The following is a 16,565-nucleotide window of genomic DNA, read 5'->3' as shown; positions in this document are numbered from 1 at the left end:
AACAATAAAAATTCAAAAAAAATCATAAAATAACGTATAACACCTCCTTAACTTTATTAATACACTACTAACTTTAAAGTTGTTAATAAAATACTAACTTTTAACGTTTTAATAAAATACTAACATAAATAACTTGATTGCATTGAATTTCTCATAACTAAATTTATTTCTCGTGAAAACTAAATAAAAAAATAAAAAAGCACCAAATCAAAATTTTCCTACGAAGATAAATGAAATAATTTAATCTAAATACCGTAATTTATCCCATGACATCCAGTTTTCGGGATTTTTCCTGTAAAAGACGTATCTAATGGGAGGAATCTCTTCCTCCGGCACCACCTTTTTCTGATACACCAAAAATTTCATTCTCCTTTTCAGCACCACGCTTCTTCTCGAGCTCAAAATCCTCAAAACGCTTACAAATAGGTTTATACCAATTTTAAAATCACCATACCTATTTGCTAAACATTAAGATTTTTTTAGTTAGCTTAGACGAGCAGCAGTTTTTTTTTTTCAAATATATTAATTTCAATATATTTTAAAATATTGTATTTCAAAAATATGATATGAAAATATCAAAAGCTTAATAGAACTCAAATTCATTAATTTTCTCATTTTAATTTTTTGTGTTGATAAAGAGATAATGGGAATTAGAGAGCATGGAACGAAATGACAAGTACAATAAAAAGATAATTAGAGTATTTCTTGTTCAAAAATTAATCTGGTCACTGTTTAAAGTAAGAACTCAAGTCATTTATATTTTCTATTTGTCTTTTTTGAAGATATAAGTGTGTAAAGAAGCATCTTTATATATAACATGTAATTTCAATTAGATTGAGACTCCAAATTATATTAATCATTTACAACATATCGTGTGATATAAAAATAAAAAGTGGAGAACTAAACCAAAACTGAATCATCTATTCTTGAAGTAAGGTCATATATAAATCTTACTATCCATTGCATGTACGTAAATGCAATTGACAAGTCTATCTGTCCAATGTTTTTTCTCTCTGTGTTTTTGAAACTAAAAACTTGTTTCAGTATACATAAAATCTTACATAATCCAAATCAAAAATAATTTACAGTACAATTTTTCATTAACTCAACAAAATATATTTTTAAAATAAAATTGTAAAAGTTGCTCAACTCGAAAACAAACTATACTTATAATACAGAGATCCTGATAATACTAATAGACTTGAGCCCGTACCAAACATGTCAACCAGGATATGGTGCTTTGTTACATGTTTTCCAATACCTTTAAGTTTTGTCACAGATTTAAGATCCTAAATTAGTATTTGTACACTCTCAACTATACACATATCTAATATAAAAAAACAGACAACATGTTTACATATATAAAATTAGAGGAGACAAATAAAATTTGTTCAGATACTTAATAATAATTTTAACGAAACCAAGAGATGCATCTATACACCCTGTATGTACAAGTAGGTCTACCACTGCTACTAAGAAATATAGAATGAGTGTAATAGACATAAAATGTAGAACTTCTTCATCAAGAATTCGAATACTTATGGGGAAGTCAAAGCAAAACTTGATATGCAAAATAGTTTTATATTAAATGACAGTGAAAAAACCACTCACATGATGTAAATAGTTTTTGCCCATAAATTTTCTATAATGTTCATTTCACCTTTTCAAATATTGAAACTGATAGTTAGTTCCTCAGGCTTGTCTCACAAACTTATACAGTACAGTGATAATCCAGAGTAATGGATATATAAAAAGAAAGAAAAGTGAAACTTATTCTAATTGCAGGAGGCCAGCCTCTCGATAGCTCTCAACAGAATCAATGAGTGTTTCCTCCAGCGACCTGTATTTCCAACCCAACCTTTCCAGTTTCTCTGAGCTGAACTGTAAGTAATCATCCACCTCAGTAAAGCTGCAGGAAATGAAACTTTATCTTTTACTTTTCAGTCCAAAATAAATCCCTCATCTATATCTTGCATATCTCATATCTTATATGTTTTAATATTAGTTAAATGATTTCTATAGAGGTGCATCAAATCCAAAATAAGGGTGTTTAGATTGATGCTTGGGTTATTTATTACTACAACTTTCCTTTGAATTATAAATCAAGAGAAAGTGAATCTTACTTGGAAGGGTACTTGTAGCTTGGATATATACTCTTCAGTTTCTCTACCAAATCCCGTGTCTTGATGGTGTGTGCACTGCATATGTATCTACGTTCTGCCTCATGCTTCTCGTACACCAAAAGTATTGCATCAACTAGATCCCGTACATCGACTATCCAACGGATCTTATTTTCAAATGAGTCACCACCTATAAATTGTTAAGATGCCTTGAATGTTATGTTGTCCCTTCATCTTCCTTACTTTATATATTTATGATATAGTTATGAGTTGTAATGAGGTTTAAAGGGGCTGTTATTTTTTACTCTTTTATAAGACTAAAAGGCATTTGTATCATGTATCTCTCTATCATTATTCAGAAATAAAAAACTCTTGAACTGCCCCATGGACGTAGGTCACATTTACTGAACCACGTAAATTTGTGTGTCTTCTTTTTCTCTTAATCTGTTTCTTTTCATCTTGTCATAACAAGTGGTATCAAGAGCTCTAGGTTACACTAGGGACCTACTCTAGAGAAACGCAATGTCTTCGTACAAATTCGATATTGATAAATTCAATGGATCGAATGATTTCACTTTGTGGAAATTGAAGATGAAGGCGGTTCTGGTGCATCAGGGGTGCGCTGCAGCACTAGAGGGTGCAGATCAATTACCAGCGACTATGACAGATGATGCGAAGAACTTGATGTTGGAAAAAGCACACAGTTTGATTCTCTTGAGTTTGACTAATGAAGTTCTGAGAGAGGTGGGTGAAGAGACAACAGCTGCAGGGATGTGGACGATGTTGGAAGATAAATTCCAGAAAAAATCTCTAACCAATCGGTTGTATCAAAAACAACGTCTCTATACGTTGCAGATGTCTGAGAATATATCTGTGAGAGATCATCTTGATAACTTTAATCGAGTTATCTTGGATCTACAGAGTATTGGAGTTAAAATTGATGATGAGGATCAAACTATTATTTTGTTATGTTCTCTGCCGAAATCATATGAAAATTTTATTGATACTATGTTGTATGGCAGGGATAGTATTACTGTCAACAACGTGAAAGACAGTTTGCAATCTAAAGAACTGAAGAGAAGAGTCTCTAGTTCCAATGGGGATGATGCAGGCTTGATAGTTACCAGAGGCAGAAGCATGGAAAGAGGAAATAGTAGCAAGGGTCATACGCGCAGTAATTCACTTTCAAAGTCAAAGAAAGTGAGATGTTACAGGTGCAAAGAGGTGGGGCACATAAGGAAGAATTGTCCACAACTGAAGAAAGAAAGAAATAATAATGCCAGAGCAATTGTTGCTCGTTCTAGTGCAGTTGTCTTAGGTGAGAGCTCAGATGAAGGAAATGGCGGAGATGTTTTGACGGTCAGCACTATTGGTTCTGCTGATACATGGGTCATGGATACCGGTGCTTCTTATCACATGACTTTTAACAAGGAGTTGTTCAGTTCATTTAAAGAATGGAATGGCAGTGTAAAGTTGGGTGATGATGAGGAGCTTGGTGTGAAAGGAAGTGGCGTTGTGCAGATAAAAATGTATGATGGTATTGTTAGAACGTTTGATGCTTGGTATGTTCATGGCTTGCGAAAGAACCTGATCTCTGTTGGTACCTTAGACAAACAAGGGTACAATTTTTCAGGAAAAGATGGACAAATTACAGTTTCCAAAGGTCCTCTGGTTGTCATGAAAGGAAAGCTACAACATGGAATTTATATTATGCTTGGCCATTCCTTTCAGGGAACGGTGTTTGTATCCCATTCCTTAGAGCAACATGTTGATAATACAGAATTATGGCATCGTAGATTGGGTCATATGAGTGAACGTGGTCTTGCTGTGTTAAGTAAACAAGGATTGTTGGGTGGAGCGGTGACAGGGAAATTGAAATTTTGTGAATCTTGTGTTATAGGTAAAAAACGCAGGCTGAAATTTTGTCACGGTAAGCACACTTCAACTGAAAAATTACAATATGTTCATTCTGATTTATGGGGGGGTCCTTCCCCTGTCTTGTCTCATGGAAGATGCAGGTATTTTGTGACCTTTATCGATGACTACTCTAGAAAGGTTTGGGTGTATTTTTTGAAGACCAAGGATGAAGTGTTTGGACGGTTCAAGGAGTGGAAGACTATGGTTGAGAAACAGACTGGGAAACAAGTCAAGACTCTAAGAACAGATAATGGACTGGAGTTCTGCAATACAGAGTTTGATGAGTATTGCAAAGAAGCAGGTATAGTCAGGCACCTTACAGTACGACATACACCACAACAGAATGGTGTCGCTGAACCGATGAATCAAACACTACTTCAGCGTGCTCGGTGCATGCGTTTAAATGCTGGTCTCTCAAAAGAATTTTGGGCTGAAGCAGTTAATACTGTTGTCTATTTGGTGAACAGGTCTCCATCTACTGCTATTGATTTAAAGACTCCTCAAGAGCTATGGTCTGGTAAACCTTCTAATTATTCTGGTTTACGTATATTTGGTTGTCCTGCTTATGCTCATGTGAATGATGGTAAATTAGAGCCTAGGGCAATGAAATGTATATTTCTGGAGTATCCTACGGGTGTCAAAGGATATAGATTATGGTGTACTGAAAATAATAGAAATAAAAGGTTTATTATTAGCAGAGATGTTACCTTTAATGAGTCTGCTATGTTTGGCCAAAAAGAGGAGGTTGAAAATATTGCAAGGAATAAGGGAGTTCATCAAAAGGTGGAGCTTGAGGTTGAAGATTCAAATAAAGAAAATTTGGATCTGATAGATCAATCTAGTAATGTCCAAGAAGAACCTCAAAGTATAGCAACAAGGAGAACAAAAAGGGAAATCAGAAAACCTGCAAGGTATGCAGATGTTACATGTGTTGTTGATACTAACTCTGTTTCATATGCCTTGGCAGTTGGTGAAAATCTCTATTATGATGAGCCTAAATCCTATAAGAATGCAATCCAGAGTAAAGAAGCATCAGAATGGTTAATTGCCATGAATGAGGAGATGCAATCACTTAAGAAAAATCAGACCTGGGAGTTAGTACCATTACCTAAAGGTGTAAAGCCAGTAGGATGCAAATGGGTGTTCAAGAAGAAAGAAGGGATTCTTGATGTTGAACCATCTAGATTCAAGGCAAGACTTGTGGCAAAAGGTTTTTCACAAAAAGAGGGAATTGACTACCATGAAGTGTTTTCACCTGTGGTAAAACATAAGACTATTCGAGTTTTGTTGGCCATGGTGAGTGCTTTGGATATGGAGTTAGAGCAACTTGATGTGAAAACTGCATTCTTGCATGGGAATTTAGAGGAGCAAATTTATATGTCGCAGCCAGATGGATTCCTTGAGGTTGGAAAAGAGAACAATGTGTGTTTGCTAAAAAAGTCCTTGTATGGTTTAAAACAGAGCCCGAGGCAGTGGTACAAGAGGTTTGATGCTTTTATGGTTTCCTATAATTTTGTTCGAAACGAGTTTGATAATTGTGTTTATAGTAGGAAGTTGCAAGATGGTTCCTATATATATTTGTTACTATATGTGGATGACATGTTAATTGCAGCTAAGAGCAAGACTGATATTGATGCTCTTAAAGCTATGTTAAACAGTGAGTTTGAGATGAAGGATTTGGGTGCAGCCAAGAAGATTTTAGGAATGGAGATTTGGAGAGACAGGAATGCAGGTCTACTTTATGTATCTCAGAAGAAATACATTGAAAAGTTGTTGCAGTCTTTTCAAATGGAGAATTCTAAGCCTGTTAGTACGCCTTTGGCAACACATTTTAAACTTGATGCTAGCACTCTTCCTAGTACTGATGAAGAGAAGGATTATATGAATAAGGTTCCTTACTCGAGTGTTGTTGGGAGCTTGATGTATGCAATGGTTTGTACAAGACCAGATTTGGCTCATGTTGTGAGTGTGGTTAGTAGATTTATGGGTAATCCTGGGAAAGCTCACTGGGAAGCTGTGAAGTGGATTATGCGATATTTAAAAGGTACTAGTAATATATGTTTGGTTTATGGTTCCAATGATATTGAGTGTGGTCTTATTGGTTATGCAGATTCTGATTATGGTGGAGATCTTGTGAAAAGAAGATCTTTGACATGTTATATCTTCACTCTTTATGGTTGTGCTATTAGTTGGAAAGCAACACTTCTGCCTACTGTTGCTTTGTCTACCACTGAAGCAGAATGCATGTCTTTGACAGAAGGAGTCAAAGAAGGTATATGGTTGCAAGGTCTTATTGATAACTTGGGTTTGCATGTGCAAAGGCGTATACTTTATTGTGATAGTCAAAGTGCATTGTGCTTGGCTAAAAATCCAGTTTATCACGAAAGATCAAAGCATATTGATGTCAGGTTGAATTTCATACGCAATATGTTGACTAAGCCTTTGTCTTCTGCCAAGTTTAAGCATAGCTTGGACTTGGTGAATGTTCGCATAGGTTGAGACCCTTCGGGGTGAAGAGGCAGGAGAGTTGTTATTGGTTACTGGTGACTTGAGAAAATTCAAGTCAAGGTGGAGAATTGTTAAGATGCCTTGAATGTTATGTTGGCCCTTCATCTTCCTTACTTCATATATTTATGATATAGTTATGGGTTGTAATGAGGTTTAAAGGGGCTGTTATTTTTTACTCTTTTATAAGGCTAAAAGGCATTTGTATCATGTATCTCTCTACTCTATCATTATTCAGACATAAGAAACTCTTGAACTGTCCCGTGGACGTAGGTCACATTGACTGAACCACGTAAATTTGTGTGTCTTCTTTTTCTCTTAATCTGTTTCTTTTCATCTTGTCATAACATAAATGTTTCAGACAAACCAGAAAAAAAAAAAGACAAATAACATGATTCTCTTTTATTAGATAACTATTTTATCGGATCTCACAAAACTCAGTTCAGTAAAACAAGGTTTACACCCTGGTCAAATTAACATAAGATTTAACTATCATCGCACAGTAAGTGAATGAATTGATGTAGAGTAATAACGATAATTTGACAAGGCAATAGTAGGCACCTTTCAAAAGTTTGGGGAGAACCAAGCTACTTGCATTCACAGTGGTTGACTGCAAAATTGGCCCCAACACAAGGGAAGGGCAAATGCTTACCACATCAAGTCCAGTTCTTTTTCCAAACTCCAGGGCCTGCTCCTCTGCCTCCGTCTTTGAATAACAGTACCAGTTCTAGATCATACGTGAGATATTAGTTACATTACCATAACCATTCTCGATGATTGAAACTTAGCATATTTTGCAACTTAACCAAAATAAAACAGTATACTGCATACCCCAATCAAAGACAATGCTACTACCATCATAGAATAAGACTAATGACAAATCCACATCATAAGCACACTCGGAATAGGATTACAGACCTGAGTTTTTCTGCAGTAATCTTTATCAGACCAATAGGACTCATCAATCACTTTATCTTTAGGCATATTCGGGCCAACGCAAATAGCAGATACCGATGACACATAGACCACTCGTTGTACTTTAGCTTCAAGACAAGCTTGAAGTACATTAGTGGTTCCTTTCACAGCAGGTTCAATCACCTCCACCTGAAGAATCATTTGTCTGATACTATCAGCAACCCGAAGAGAAAAGCTATGGTTTCAATTTTACACCTTACATTATCCTAAATCATTATGAAGGAAGTAAAGCAAGATGTAACCCAATCCAAGGATTGAAATTAGATAAGATCATGAACATAATATTAACTCCATGACAATGCCTTCAATTTAACGTGTTTTGGAAGACATTTCCACTTCATTATGAGAACGAATAGCCTAAATACACGAATGAGAAATATTCAAGTCCTAATCAAATTCCCTTTGATCTAAACACCCACTCGAACAGTATCAAACTGAATTTAAATAGGATCTAAGTAAATCAACCCCTTTCCATATGTATAAAGTATTCATTCTTGTACCAGATGCGAACTTTCTATTGTGAAATAATTAATTTAGCACCTACATGAATTTTAGAAATAAAAAATCAATAACACTGGTACCATAGCTAGAAAAATGTTTCAATCGTGTCACTTACTAAACATTTACTAAGACCAAAGTCTGACATTGTTTAATAACCTTGACTAAACTCCCACTATTAAGCAACGAAATTCCAAATCTACAACAATTAAAGATGGGCATGAATAAAAATGTAGATCTAAATATCTGAATTGTAATAACTAAATTTATATTTTCTAAAAGAACAAGTTTGATTTCATAGATTTAGATTAAATAATGAGATCGAATTTAAAATACAAATCTAGATTTTCTAAAAAAATAGTTGGAATGCTTATAAATCGGTTTGATACCAATTTTAAAATTGGTATTTTTTTATAATAGGTTTTAAATTTAATATATATATATATATATATATATATATATATATTATTTTCTAGTATTGTGTATAATGAAATTCACTTATATTTTTAAAATTTGTAATTGATTAATCATCTTAAAAAACGTTTTTTCTTTCATTTAGTACATATTTTGGGAGTTAGAATGTTTGATGCGTGAATGTGAATGTAGTTCACATTTTAATAAGAGAAAATACTGTATTATTTAAAAGTTTTGTGTTAAAATATATCAATTATTATATTTTAGTACGCTGTATAAATGAAATAAAAGTAACATTCATTGAGATATTATTTTAGTTAGCTTAGACTAGCAGTAGTTTATATTTTTGAAAATATTTTATGCTTATTAAGTGCTGAAAAAGAAAACATGAAACAACGAGTATATAATATTTTCATTTTATTCTCGTACTAAACCAAATACATACTAAGTGTCATACATTATATTGGTATCTAATATTTTATCCTTATAGTGCTACTAGTAATTATAAAATTGTCAAGTAATATTTTACATGAAATTTAATTATATTTATTCACCTATATATATAGAGGTTTCATATTTCATATAAAAATATTTCACACTAAATTTTATTAAAGTTTCATACAAAACTGTTTTATATTAAATTTATTTTTTTTCTATTTTTTCCTCATATTATACTACCTACTATCATATCATGTTGAATTTTTTTCAAATGTTCACATAGTTGATGTATACTATCCCCAATTTTATATGTTAGCAAACCAAATTATAATCATGAAAACTATTGTTTTCTCCAGAATTCCACTTGCATAAACAAAATCCTGAACCAGTTGATGCGTTGGGAGGACGAAAGCAAAATGAGAGCCACATCAAGTATTAGAAACACACAATTTCATAAAACAAAAAGTAGAAAAAACGAAAAAAAAAAAACAATGGACGTTGAAGAAGTAGGAGATTAGGCTTGCCTGAGGGTTGGGAACAATAGTTGAGGGTACAGGGCTTGCGACATGGAAAACTGCATCGCATCCAGCAATTGCTGAGAGAATAGAATCGTAATTCAAGAGATCTGCCTTGAAGAGTGTGAGGTTTTCAGAAGCTCCCTCCAGTTTCTGCAAGTGCTCGTATTTCTCACTACCTGCTCATAACTGCTTCTCAAACTTCACTCCAATTTCAATCCAATATTCCAAACAATTAGAAATCAAGTAAAACGTAACGAACCGGGTTGTCTCACAGTTCCATGGACATTGTAGCCTTTGGAGAGAAGAAGCTTAACAAGCCAAGACGCCACGAATCCTCCTGCACCAGTCACGCACACCGTCTTTGCTGCCATCGGTATCTTCACCTTCTCGGATATTCTAATTTCGTCCTTTTTTTTTGTGGTTGTTATTTTATGTTTATCGTGAGATTATGATACGTTCAAATCGGTTGTTGTTAATGAAAAGCGACACGCAAACACAGTTTTTCACGTCTTCTCTCTGCAGAACATATCTGTGCCTAATCATATCAGATTAGGTCCATATTCGTAGCCCAGTACCGACTTGTATGGACTGATTTCGTAGGCCTGGCCCAAATTTCTTATAGAATATATATATTTTTTATGATCCGCTCTAGTATATCCAGTTATACTCAAATTCATCCATTTTACTTTTAATACATTTTGTAAATTTCTAATAATGAATAATAATCTTAAATAACAGAAAACATAGGAAAAATTATTTGATATCTTCGACCAAAACTGTTTTAAAGAACTACAACAGAAACATAAAAATATTTTATTTACATCCAGCAAATTGATCTGATTATTATTCAACTCCAATATGAAATATTGATTAAACCGAAAAATAATAAAAAAATTTAACAACCTATTCTTCTACTGTAATTTATATTTGAAAAAACAATAATAATAAAATACAAAAAAGTATATCATAATATATTTAATTTTATTTATTCCACTCCATTTAAGATGAATTTGATGTAACTACGTATCTAAATTATAGAATAATTATTCTGTCATTGTAAATTTAACTATCTATCAGGTCCTTAGAGCTAATGTATTTTAATAACATAAATAATTGAAAATTAAAAAGTTATAATTCACTTCATTTTTGTTATAAAATATTCAAACAATAGTTTCATTCCTATCCATCTCATCACAATTCATTCTATTCAGTTCCAAATCACTAACTCATTGATTTAATGTAAAACTTAATCCAACTTTAGACTTTACACCAAAATCCCATTGCCTCGTTCGCAGTACGTGATGAGCATTCCACGACAACAACATTCAAAGCCACCCTCCCTTTCATACTCATCCCATCAAAACCATTCTACACGATTGAATCAATTTCAAACACTTCAACATTAAACCCAATCACCAATGCAAACATAAGAGGAGACAAATCCAAAACGGATGAGATCGGGATAGTAAAGGCCCTAAACGGGTTACATCTCAGAAAATATGGAATTGCAAGTAAATAAGAGACAAGTTGTGAGTGGTCAAAATAATACTTTAGCTTAAATTCACCCATAGGTTCTAGGTTCTGGTACGTGACTTTGAGTAATGTGCACAAAATTATAGTTCTAAAACTTATTGCCACTATTGTACAGAACAAAAATCCACCCAAGGCTGGTATAAAATAATTGAAGGGTTGATCAGTATTAATCTCCTCATGCATAAAAAAATGGAATAACAAATTGCGTCACTAAGTAATTGATGTGAGGATTGCAGTGGTAAAACCCAGACCTGAAAACCAGTGATTGAGCCACTTGACCAGTTTGGTTTACACTTAACTGACCCCAATAAAAATGCACAACCCAGCCAACTTTTCATCATGCGGCTGGTTTTCTTTCCAATCTGTTCATGTTGGGGTTTCTTTCATCTTATCTGACCACCAGATCTGCAACCCTAAGTTGCCATACTAGTTCGAGATCTATAGCTATGTTCAGGATTATCACGTAGACCCAGCTTGGAGATAACAAAGCAATAGGAATCCCAATCAGTTCTTCTGAGGTATTTCAGTAATCTTTTTCTCCTCTGAACCATTGCTACCAAACCTTTACGAGAATGAACATCCTAAAGAATCATGGAATGAATAGAGTCAGAAAAGAGTGTATATATATATATATATAGTACTCTATCTATATTTACATCGGATTAAATGGACCTTTTATTAAAATGACAGGGTCACATTGCATAGAATAAATCTGATTAGTTACGTTCACAAAACAAAGTAAATATGAACTGGTTATAAAGGGTAATAACTTCCATAGTATAGCATAGGCTGGTCAACTGACAAACAACAGGAAGATAAAACAAAAAACACAATCAGAGTACAGTCACCAATCCAAAATCCTGTCTATGGCCATATCCAAGATTTTAAGAGAAGTTATAACAACGTTCAATATATTTGACCCACTCTAGACATCAAATGAAGCTAAAATCAAATTGTCCCCATTGTAAAACAAGTGAAACACTGGCATACAGGAAACTACAACTCTGAATATCTAAATAATATGGCAGGGAAGCTAGTTAATCTTAAAGTCTTGAATCATCGGTTGCTTTTACCCATGACTGAAAGTATAATACTAAAGTATAATGCTCCAAGAAAGACTGACTAGAGTTAAATCACTTGTTAGTATAAAACACAGATCACTAACAAAAGAAATTGGAGGAGTTCCTTGAATGTAAAAACTAGACTTGCAAGAGGTAGATGCCACAATTAAAATGTCCTCCATAAATTAAGCAACAATGACCGTTAGTAATGTCTATACAACAACAGATAACAACTTCCACAAATTTTCTAATGAAGAGTCTTCTAGTCACTGGTCACAAACACAAAAGTATATCTAAGAAAAAAAAGATGGGAACGATGGGACAACTAACCTTCTTGTGTAGAACTGCTGATAGATGCTTAATCTTAGTTGTGAGTTGTGCAACTGCATAACATCAAAGGGACAGTATTAATTCCCTAACAAGTGCCTATCAAAATGCTCATAAGCATCAGCAACCTCAATTTTCACAAAGACCAATGTAGCAAATAGACAAGCAAAGCAAAACTAATCCCTTCCTTCCAAATCTTTTCCATCAAACAAAGACTTCCCAAATCAGTAATGAGCATTTCCCCTTACTTTGAACACGCGCAGAACCGCAGTCCGACTCCGACATTTTAAACTCATCCCTAACCTTGGTAAGCTCAATTTTCATCTTCTCAGCAGAGGACATGTTATCCGGATGAAAGTACTGGGAATAAACAGTGCCAATATTAGGACATCAAAACAAAAACAGTATAACAGGTTGTGAATAGAATGAAATGAAGGTCGACACAAACAAATAAAAGCAAAAGATGTAGAATGTAACAATAATTGCCTTTTCAACAAGATCGGGTTTAGGAGGTTCCAGAGAGTAGGTTGAAGTCCCACTCAAATGGCCCAATATGCTAAATCCCTGCACTGGAAAACACACACACATAAAAGCAGTTAGTTAACCATTTATATGGTTAAAAAAATGACAAGAAGAAGATTTTGTTAAAGTAGTTACTGACTTGAAGCTTTCTTCGCGGCAAGAGTACGCTCATCATTCATCTCAACGAGACATCCTCTTATTACGTTAAGAGCAGCATCACGGGGATTGGAACGGGCTTGCTCCTCCTCCATCTTCCTCAACCTCGTCAACCTCTCACTCAACTCCCTCACTGAAAACCAATCCTTTTCCTTTCCCTCCGGCCTCAGCGTCCTCAATTTCCTCCCCAAATCCTCCACGCTGTAAGTCTTCAAGAACCCCGCCGAAAACATCGCCGTCGACTCCGTACCCTCTTTCCTCATCTCTTTCCCGAAAATGGCCTGCGGCAAGGCGCTCGTGCCGCCGATCACCCCAAGATTACCCTGCCGCTGCGAGGTTTGGGCACCACTAACCTTCCGCAAGCTCTCGCGAATGGAATCCATGTTGAGGAGGGGCGATTGTCCCGATCTGGAGGGACTCCCCTGCATGTTGCGGCGCTGGTAGATTTCCTGGAACGAGAATTGGTTCTGCTGCTGCGACGGGTCGCCGGGCGGAGGTGGAGAGGTCTTGGCGCGGAACTCGCTGAGATTTTTTAGGATCTTGTCTGTGGAGGGTTGTTGGGAGCGAGGGTTTGAGAAAGAGGAAGAGGGTTGCTTGAGACTGTCCTTGATGTCTCTGAAAAGGGGAGTGAAGGGAGAGTTGGAGTTGGAGTTGGAGTTAGAATCGGAATTCGAAGTAGAGAAACAGAGGATGCGAGAGCTGGTTGTGCTTCGACGATTCAGACGGAGAAGGGCCATGGCGGAAGATCGCACCAGATAGGGTTCGTTAGGGTTTTAGCTCGAGTGAGTGAGTGAACGAGTGAGTCACTGATTTTAATTTTAAAAACTCATTCTGTTCTATTACCCACCCTTTGACGCTCCAAATTTAAAAGGTTAAATTTCTTTTTTATGATAAAATAATTAAGGTTAAATTATATATGTGGTTCTATTTTTGTAGCAAAATATTAATTTGATCTTTCAATTATTTTTATTGTAATTTGATTTTTATTTTAGATAATTTGACGCAATCAAGTCATTTTCGTTACTAGTGTAGTAACGGTGTTAAATGGAGAGTTACGTGTCAGTTTCTGAATTTTTTGAATTTCTTTTATTTTAAAAAAATTAAAAATTTGTCACGTATTAAGCTGAGATAGTGTCATGTGACTATATCACGTATCACTATTATGCCAAGTATCATTTTCTCATTCTCAATTTAATTCCTATATTTTAATTTTTTTCTCAATTTAGTCTTAACTTTTGTAAAAATTGTACAATTTCGTTTTCCTCCAAAATAAAACAAAAATTAACTTTTATATAAATGTTATACAAATATTTTTATTAAATTTGATCTTTTTATGCAAATTGATAATCTTATTATATATTTTTAACATAACTAATTTTATTTAAATTTGTTTCATATTCAATTTTACTTAAAAATATTTTCAAATTTTAAATTTATTAATTTTTAATTATTACATAAACTAGTTAATTTTCTTAAATTATATTATTGTTATTTTTATACCAACTAAAATATTTGTATAAAAATTATAGAATTTTACACATTTGAAAAATATACAACTATTAAAACATAAATTCAAATAAAAAATAATATTAAAGTACATATAATAAAATATTAATATACATTTATGAGTTTTTTTTTGTTATTAACAATATTTAATTATATTTATTCACCTATATATTTAGAGGATTCATATTTCGTATAAAAATATTTCACACTAAATTTTGTTAAAGTTTCATACAAAAATGCTTTATATTTTATTTTATTCATTCCACTCTATTTAAGATGAATTTGATGTAATTAAGTTTCTAAATTATAGAATAATTATTCTGTCATTGTACATTTATCTTTTCTATCAGGTCCTTCGAGCTAATGTACTTTTAATAAAAATAATAACATGAAGATTAAAAAGTTATAATTCACTTAATTTATATTTGAAAAAAGAATAATACAAAAATACAAAAAAGTAGATCATAATGTATTCTATTTTATTTATTCCACTCCATTTAAGATGAATTTGATGTAACTAAGTTTCTAAATTATAGAATAATTATTCTGTCATTGTAAATTTAACTTTCCATCAGGTCCTTAGAGCTAATGTATTTTTAACAAAAATAATAATACGAAAATTAAAAAGTTATAATTCACTTAATTTTTGTTATAAGTGAGTTCTGCAACTGCATAACATCAAAGTGACAGTATTAATTCCCTAACAAGTGCCTATCAACATTCTCATAAGCATCAGAAACCTCAATTTTCACGAACACCAATGTAGCAAATAGACAAGCAAAGCAAAACTTATACCTTCCTTCCAAATCTTTTTCATCAAACAAAGACTTCACAAATCAGTAATGAGGATATTAATAAAATCAGTAATGAAGGAATTGATATTAAGTTTTTTTCGATAAATTAATTAATTTTGTTGCTAAAATTTATACATCAAATTAATCTATACTATCATTAATATCGAAAAAAGATTTAATGGATATTCTAAAAATAAAAGAAAATTAAATTGAATAAAAATTAAAATATAATTAAGTTTTTTATAAATATTAGTATATTATTATTTTATTCAATAAAATGTGGATTAGCTTCACTTATATTCACAATTTGTATACAATTAATGTTATACTTTCTAAAAATATTACATTACTCGTATTTCAATGATTAATAATGTGACTATGTAATCTTAAACTTTCATCAGTTAAATTAATGTTTTGCTATGATTAGATTTATTTATTTTTTCTACTTTGTATTTTTTTTTTCTCAAAGGAAAAAGTGGTTTCAAACCAAATATCAAAAAATAAAATGTATATTAACATTGAGTATACACATCTATTATAATTTCCGTTTTTGATAAGTTCCTGCGATTTTTTTTTAACTACAATATTAAGTACTCTTCATTCAATATGATTTATTTCATATGAAAAGTTATTCTAAGATCTCAAATAACCTTAATTCTATTATAATGTTAATGACTTTTTGACTTTTGATCAATTGTATTTATTCCGTGATAAAGTTATCTATTTGCTAAGTGTACCCATCTAGTTTCTAATACCAGTCCACTTTCATTTTGAGTGTAGAAGCCCAGAAAGAAAAGACCAAATACGTCTTATGGTATAAATTTAAATATAAATTAAACTGAATTACAACTTGCCAATTAATTTTCCACGCTTATCACACAAAACACAAATCCTTATAATTTGTTTATAATATTTTATAAGATCATTTTTAAATTAATCTGTATTTATAAATAATTTGAGTCAAGCAAAAAAATCAAAAAAATTAAAAAAAAATGAAAATTTAAATCAAATTATTATATCAATGAAAAATTTAAAGAAAGAGAGAACATTGGAAAAGATCACTAATTTTGGGAACTTTTAACCTTTTTTTCGTTAATTTATTTCAAATTTTACCTAATGAAGAAACTACATATAATAATTAATTTTACATTTAGATTTAAATATTTAAATTTATTTTTTAATTATAACTTAGATGTAATTTTAATTTCAATTATTTTTCTCAAGATGCGTTCTAAATAGAATAGTTTTGAAATTGGTTAAAATAAGAAAAAATGTGAGGTA

At 32.6% G+C, this 16,565-nt stretch overlaps 2 protein-coding genes across 3 annotated transcripts; both read right to left on the bottom strand.

The window, feature by feature from the left end:
* Positions 1 to 1,561: 1,561 nt before the first annotated feature.
* Positions 1,562 to 9,907, bottom strand: LOC114166806 (cinnamoyl-CoA reductase 1-like). 2 transcript variants are annotated; one of them, XM_028051643.1, is made up of 6 exons: positions 9,645 to 9,907; positions 9,392 to 9,561; positions 7,461 to 7,646; positions 7,104 to 7,269; positions 2,124 to 2,310; positions 1,562 to 1,909 (listed from the first exon to the last, which is right to left on the bottom strand). In XM_028051643.1, the coding sequence occupies exons 1-6, from the start codon at positions 9,754 to 9,756 to the stop codon at positions 1,771 to 1,773; spliced, it is 960 nt and encodes a 319-aa protein (XP_027907444.1). In that variant the 5' UTR covers positions 9,757 to 9,907; the 3' UTR covers positions 1,562 to 1,770. The 2 variants fall into 2 exon arrangements, with proteins under 2 accessions (XP_027907444.1, XP_027907445.1); XM_028051644.1 differs by lacking the exon at positions 2,124 to 2,310 and having other exon boundaries at positions 1,613 to 1,909.
* Positions 9,908 to 10,824: 917 nt separating this feature from the next.
* Positions 10,825 to 13,807, bottom strand: LOC114166802. The gene is made up of 5 exons (XM_028051640.1): positions 12,968 to 13,807; positions 12,793 to 12,875; positions 12,555 to 12,666; positions 12,310 to 12,362; positions 10,825 to 11,499 (listed from the first exon to the last, which is right to left on the bottom strand). Exons 1-5 carry the CDS (start codon positions 13,719 to 13,721, stop codon positions 11,332 to 11,334), a joined length of 1,170 nt encoding a protein of 389 aa, XP_027907441.1. The 5' UTR covers positions 13,722 to 13,807; the 3' UTR covers positions 10,825 to 11,331.
* Between the last annotated feature and the right edge of the window lie 2,758 nt (positions 13,808 to 16,565).

The sequence above is a fragment of the Vigna unguiculata genome, chromosome 10 (assembly GCF_004118075.2).
Source record: "Vigna unguiculata cultivar IT97K-499-35 chromosome 10, ASM411807v1, whole genome shotgun sequence".
Lineage (NCBI taxonomy): Eukaryota > Viridiplantae > Streptophyta > Magnoliopsida > Fabales > Fabaceae > Vigna > Vigna unguiculata.
Note: the sequence above shows the minus strand (reverse complement) of the source record. Positions and strands in the feature narration are given on the sequence as shown.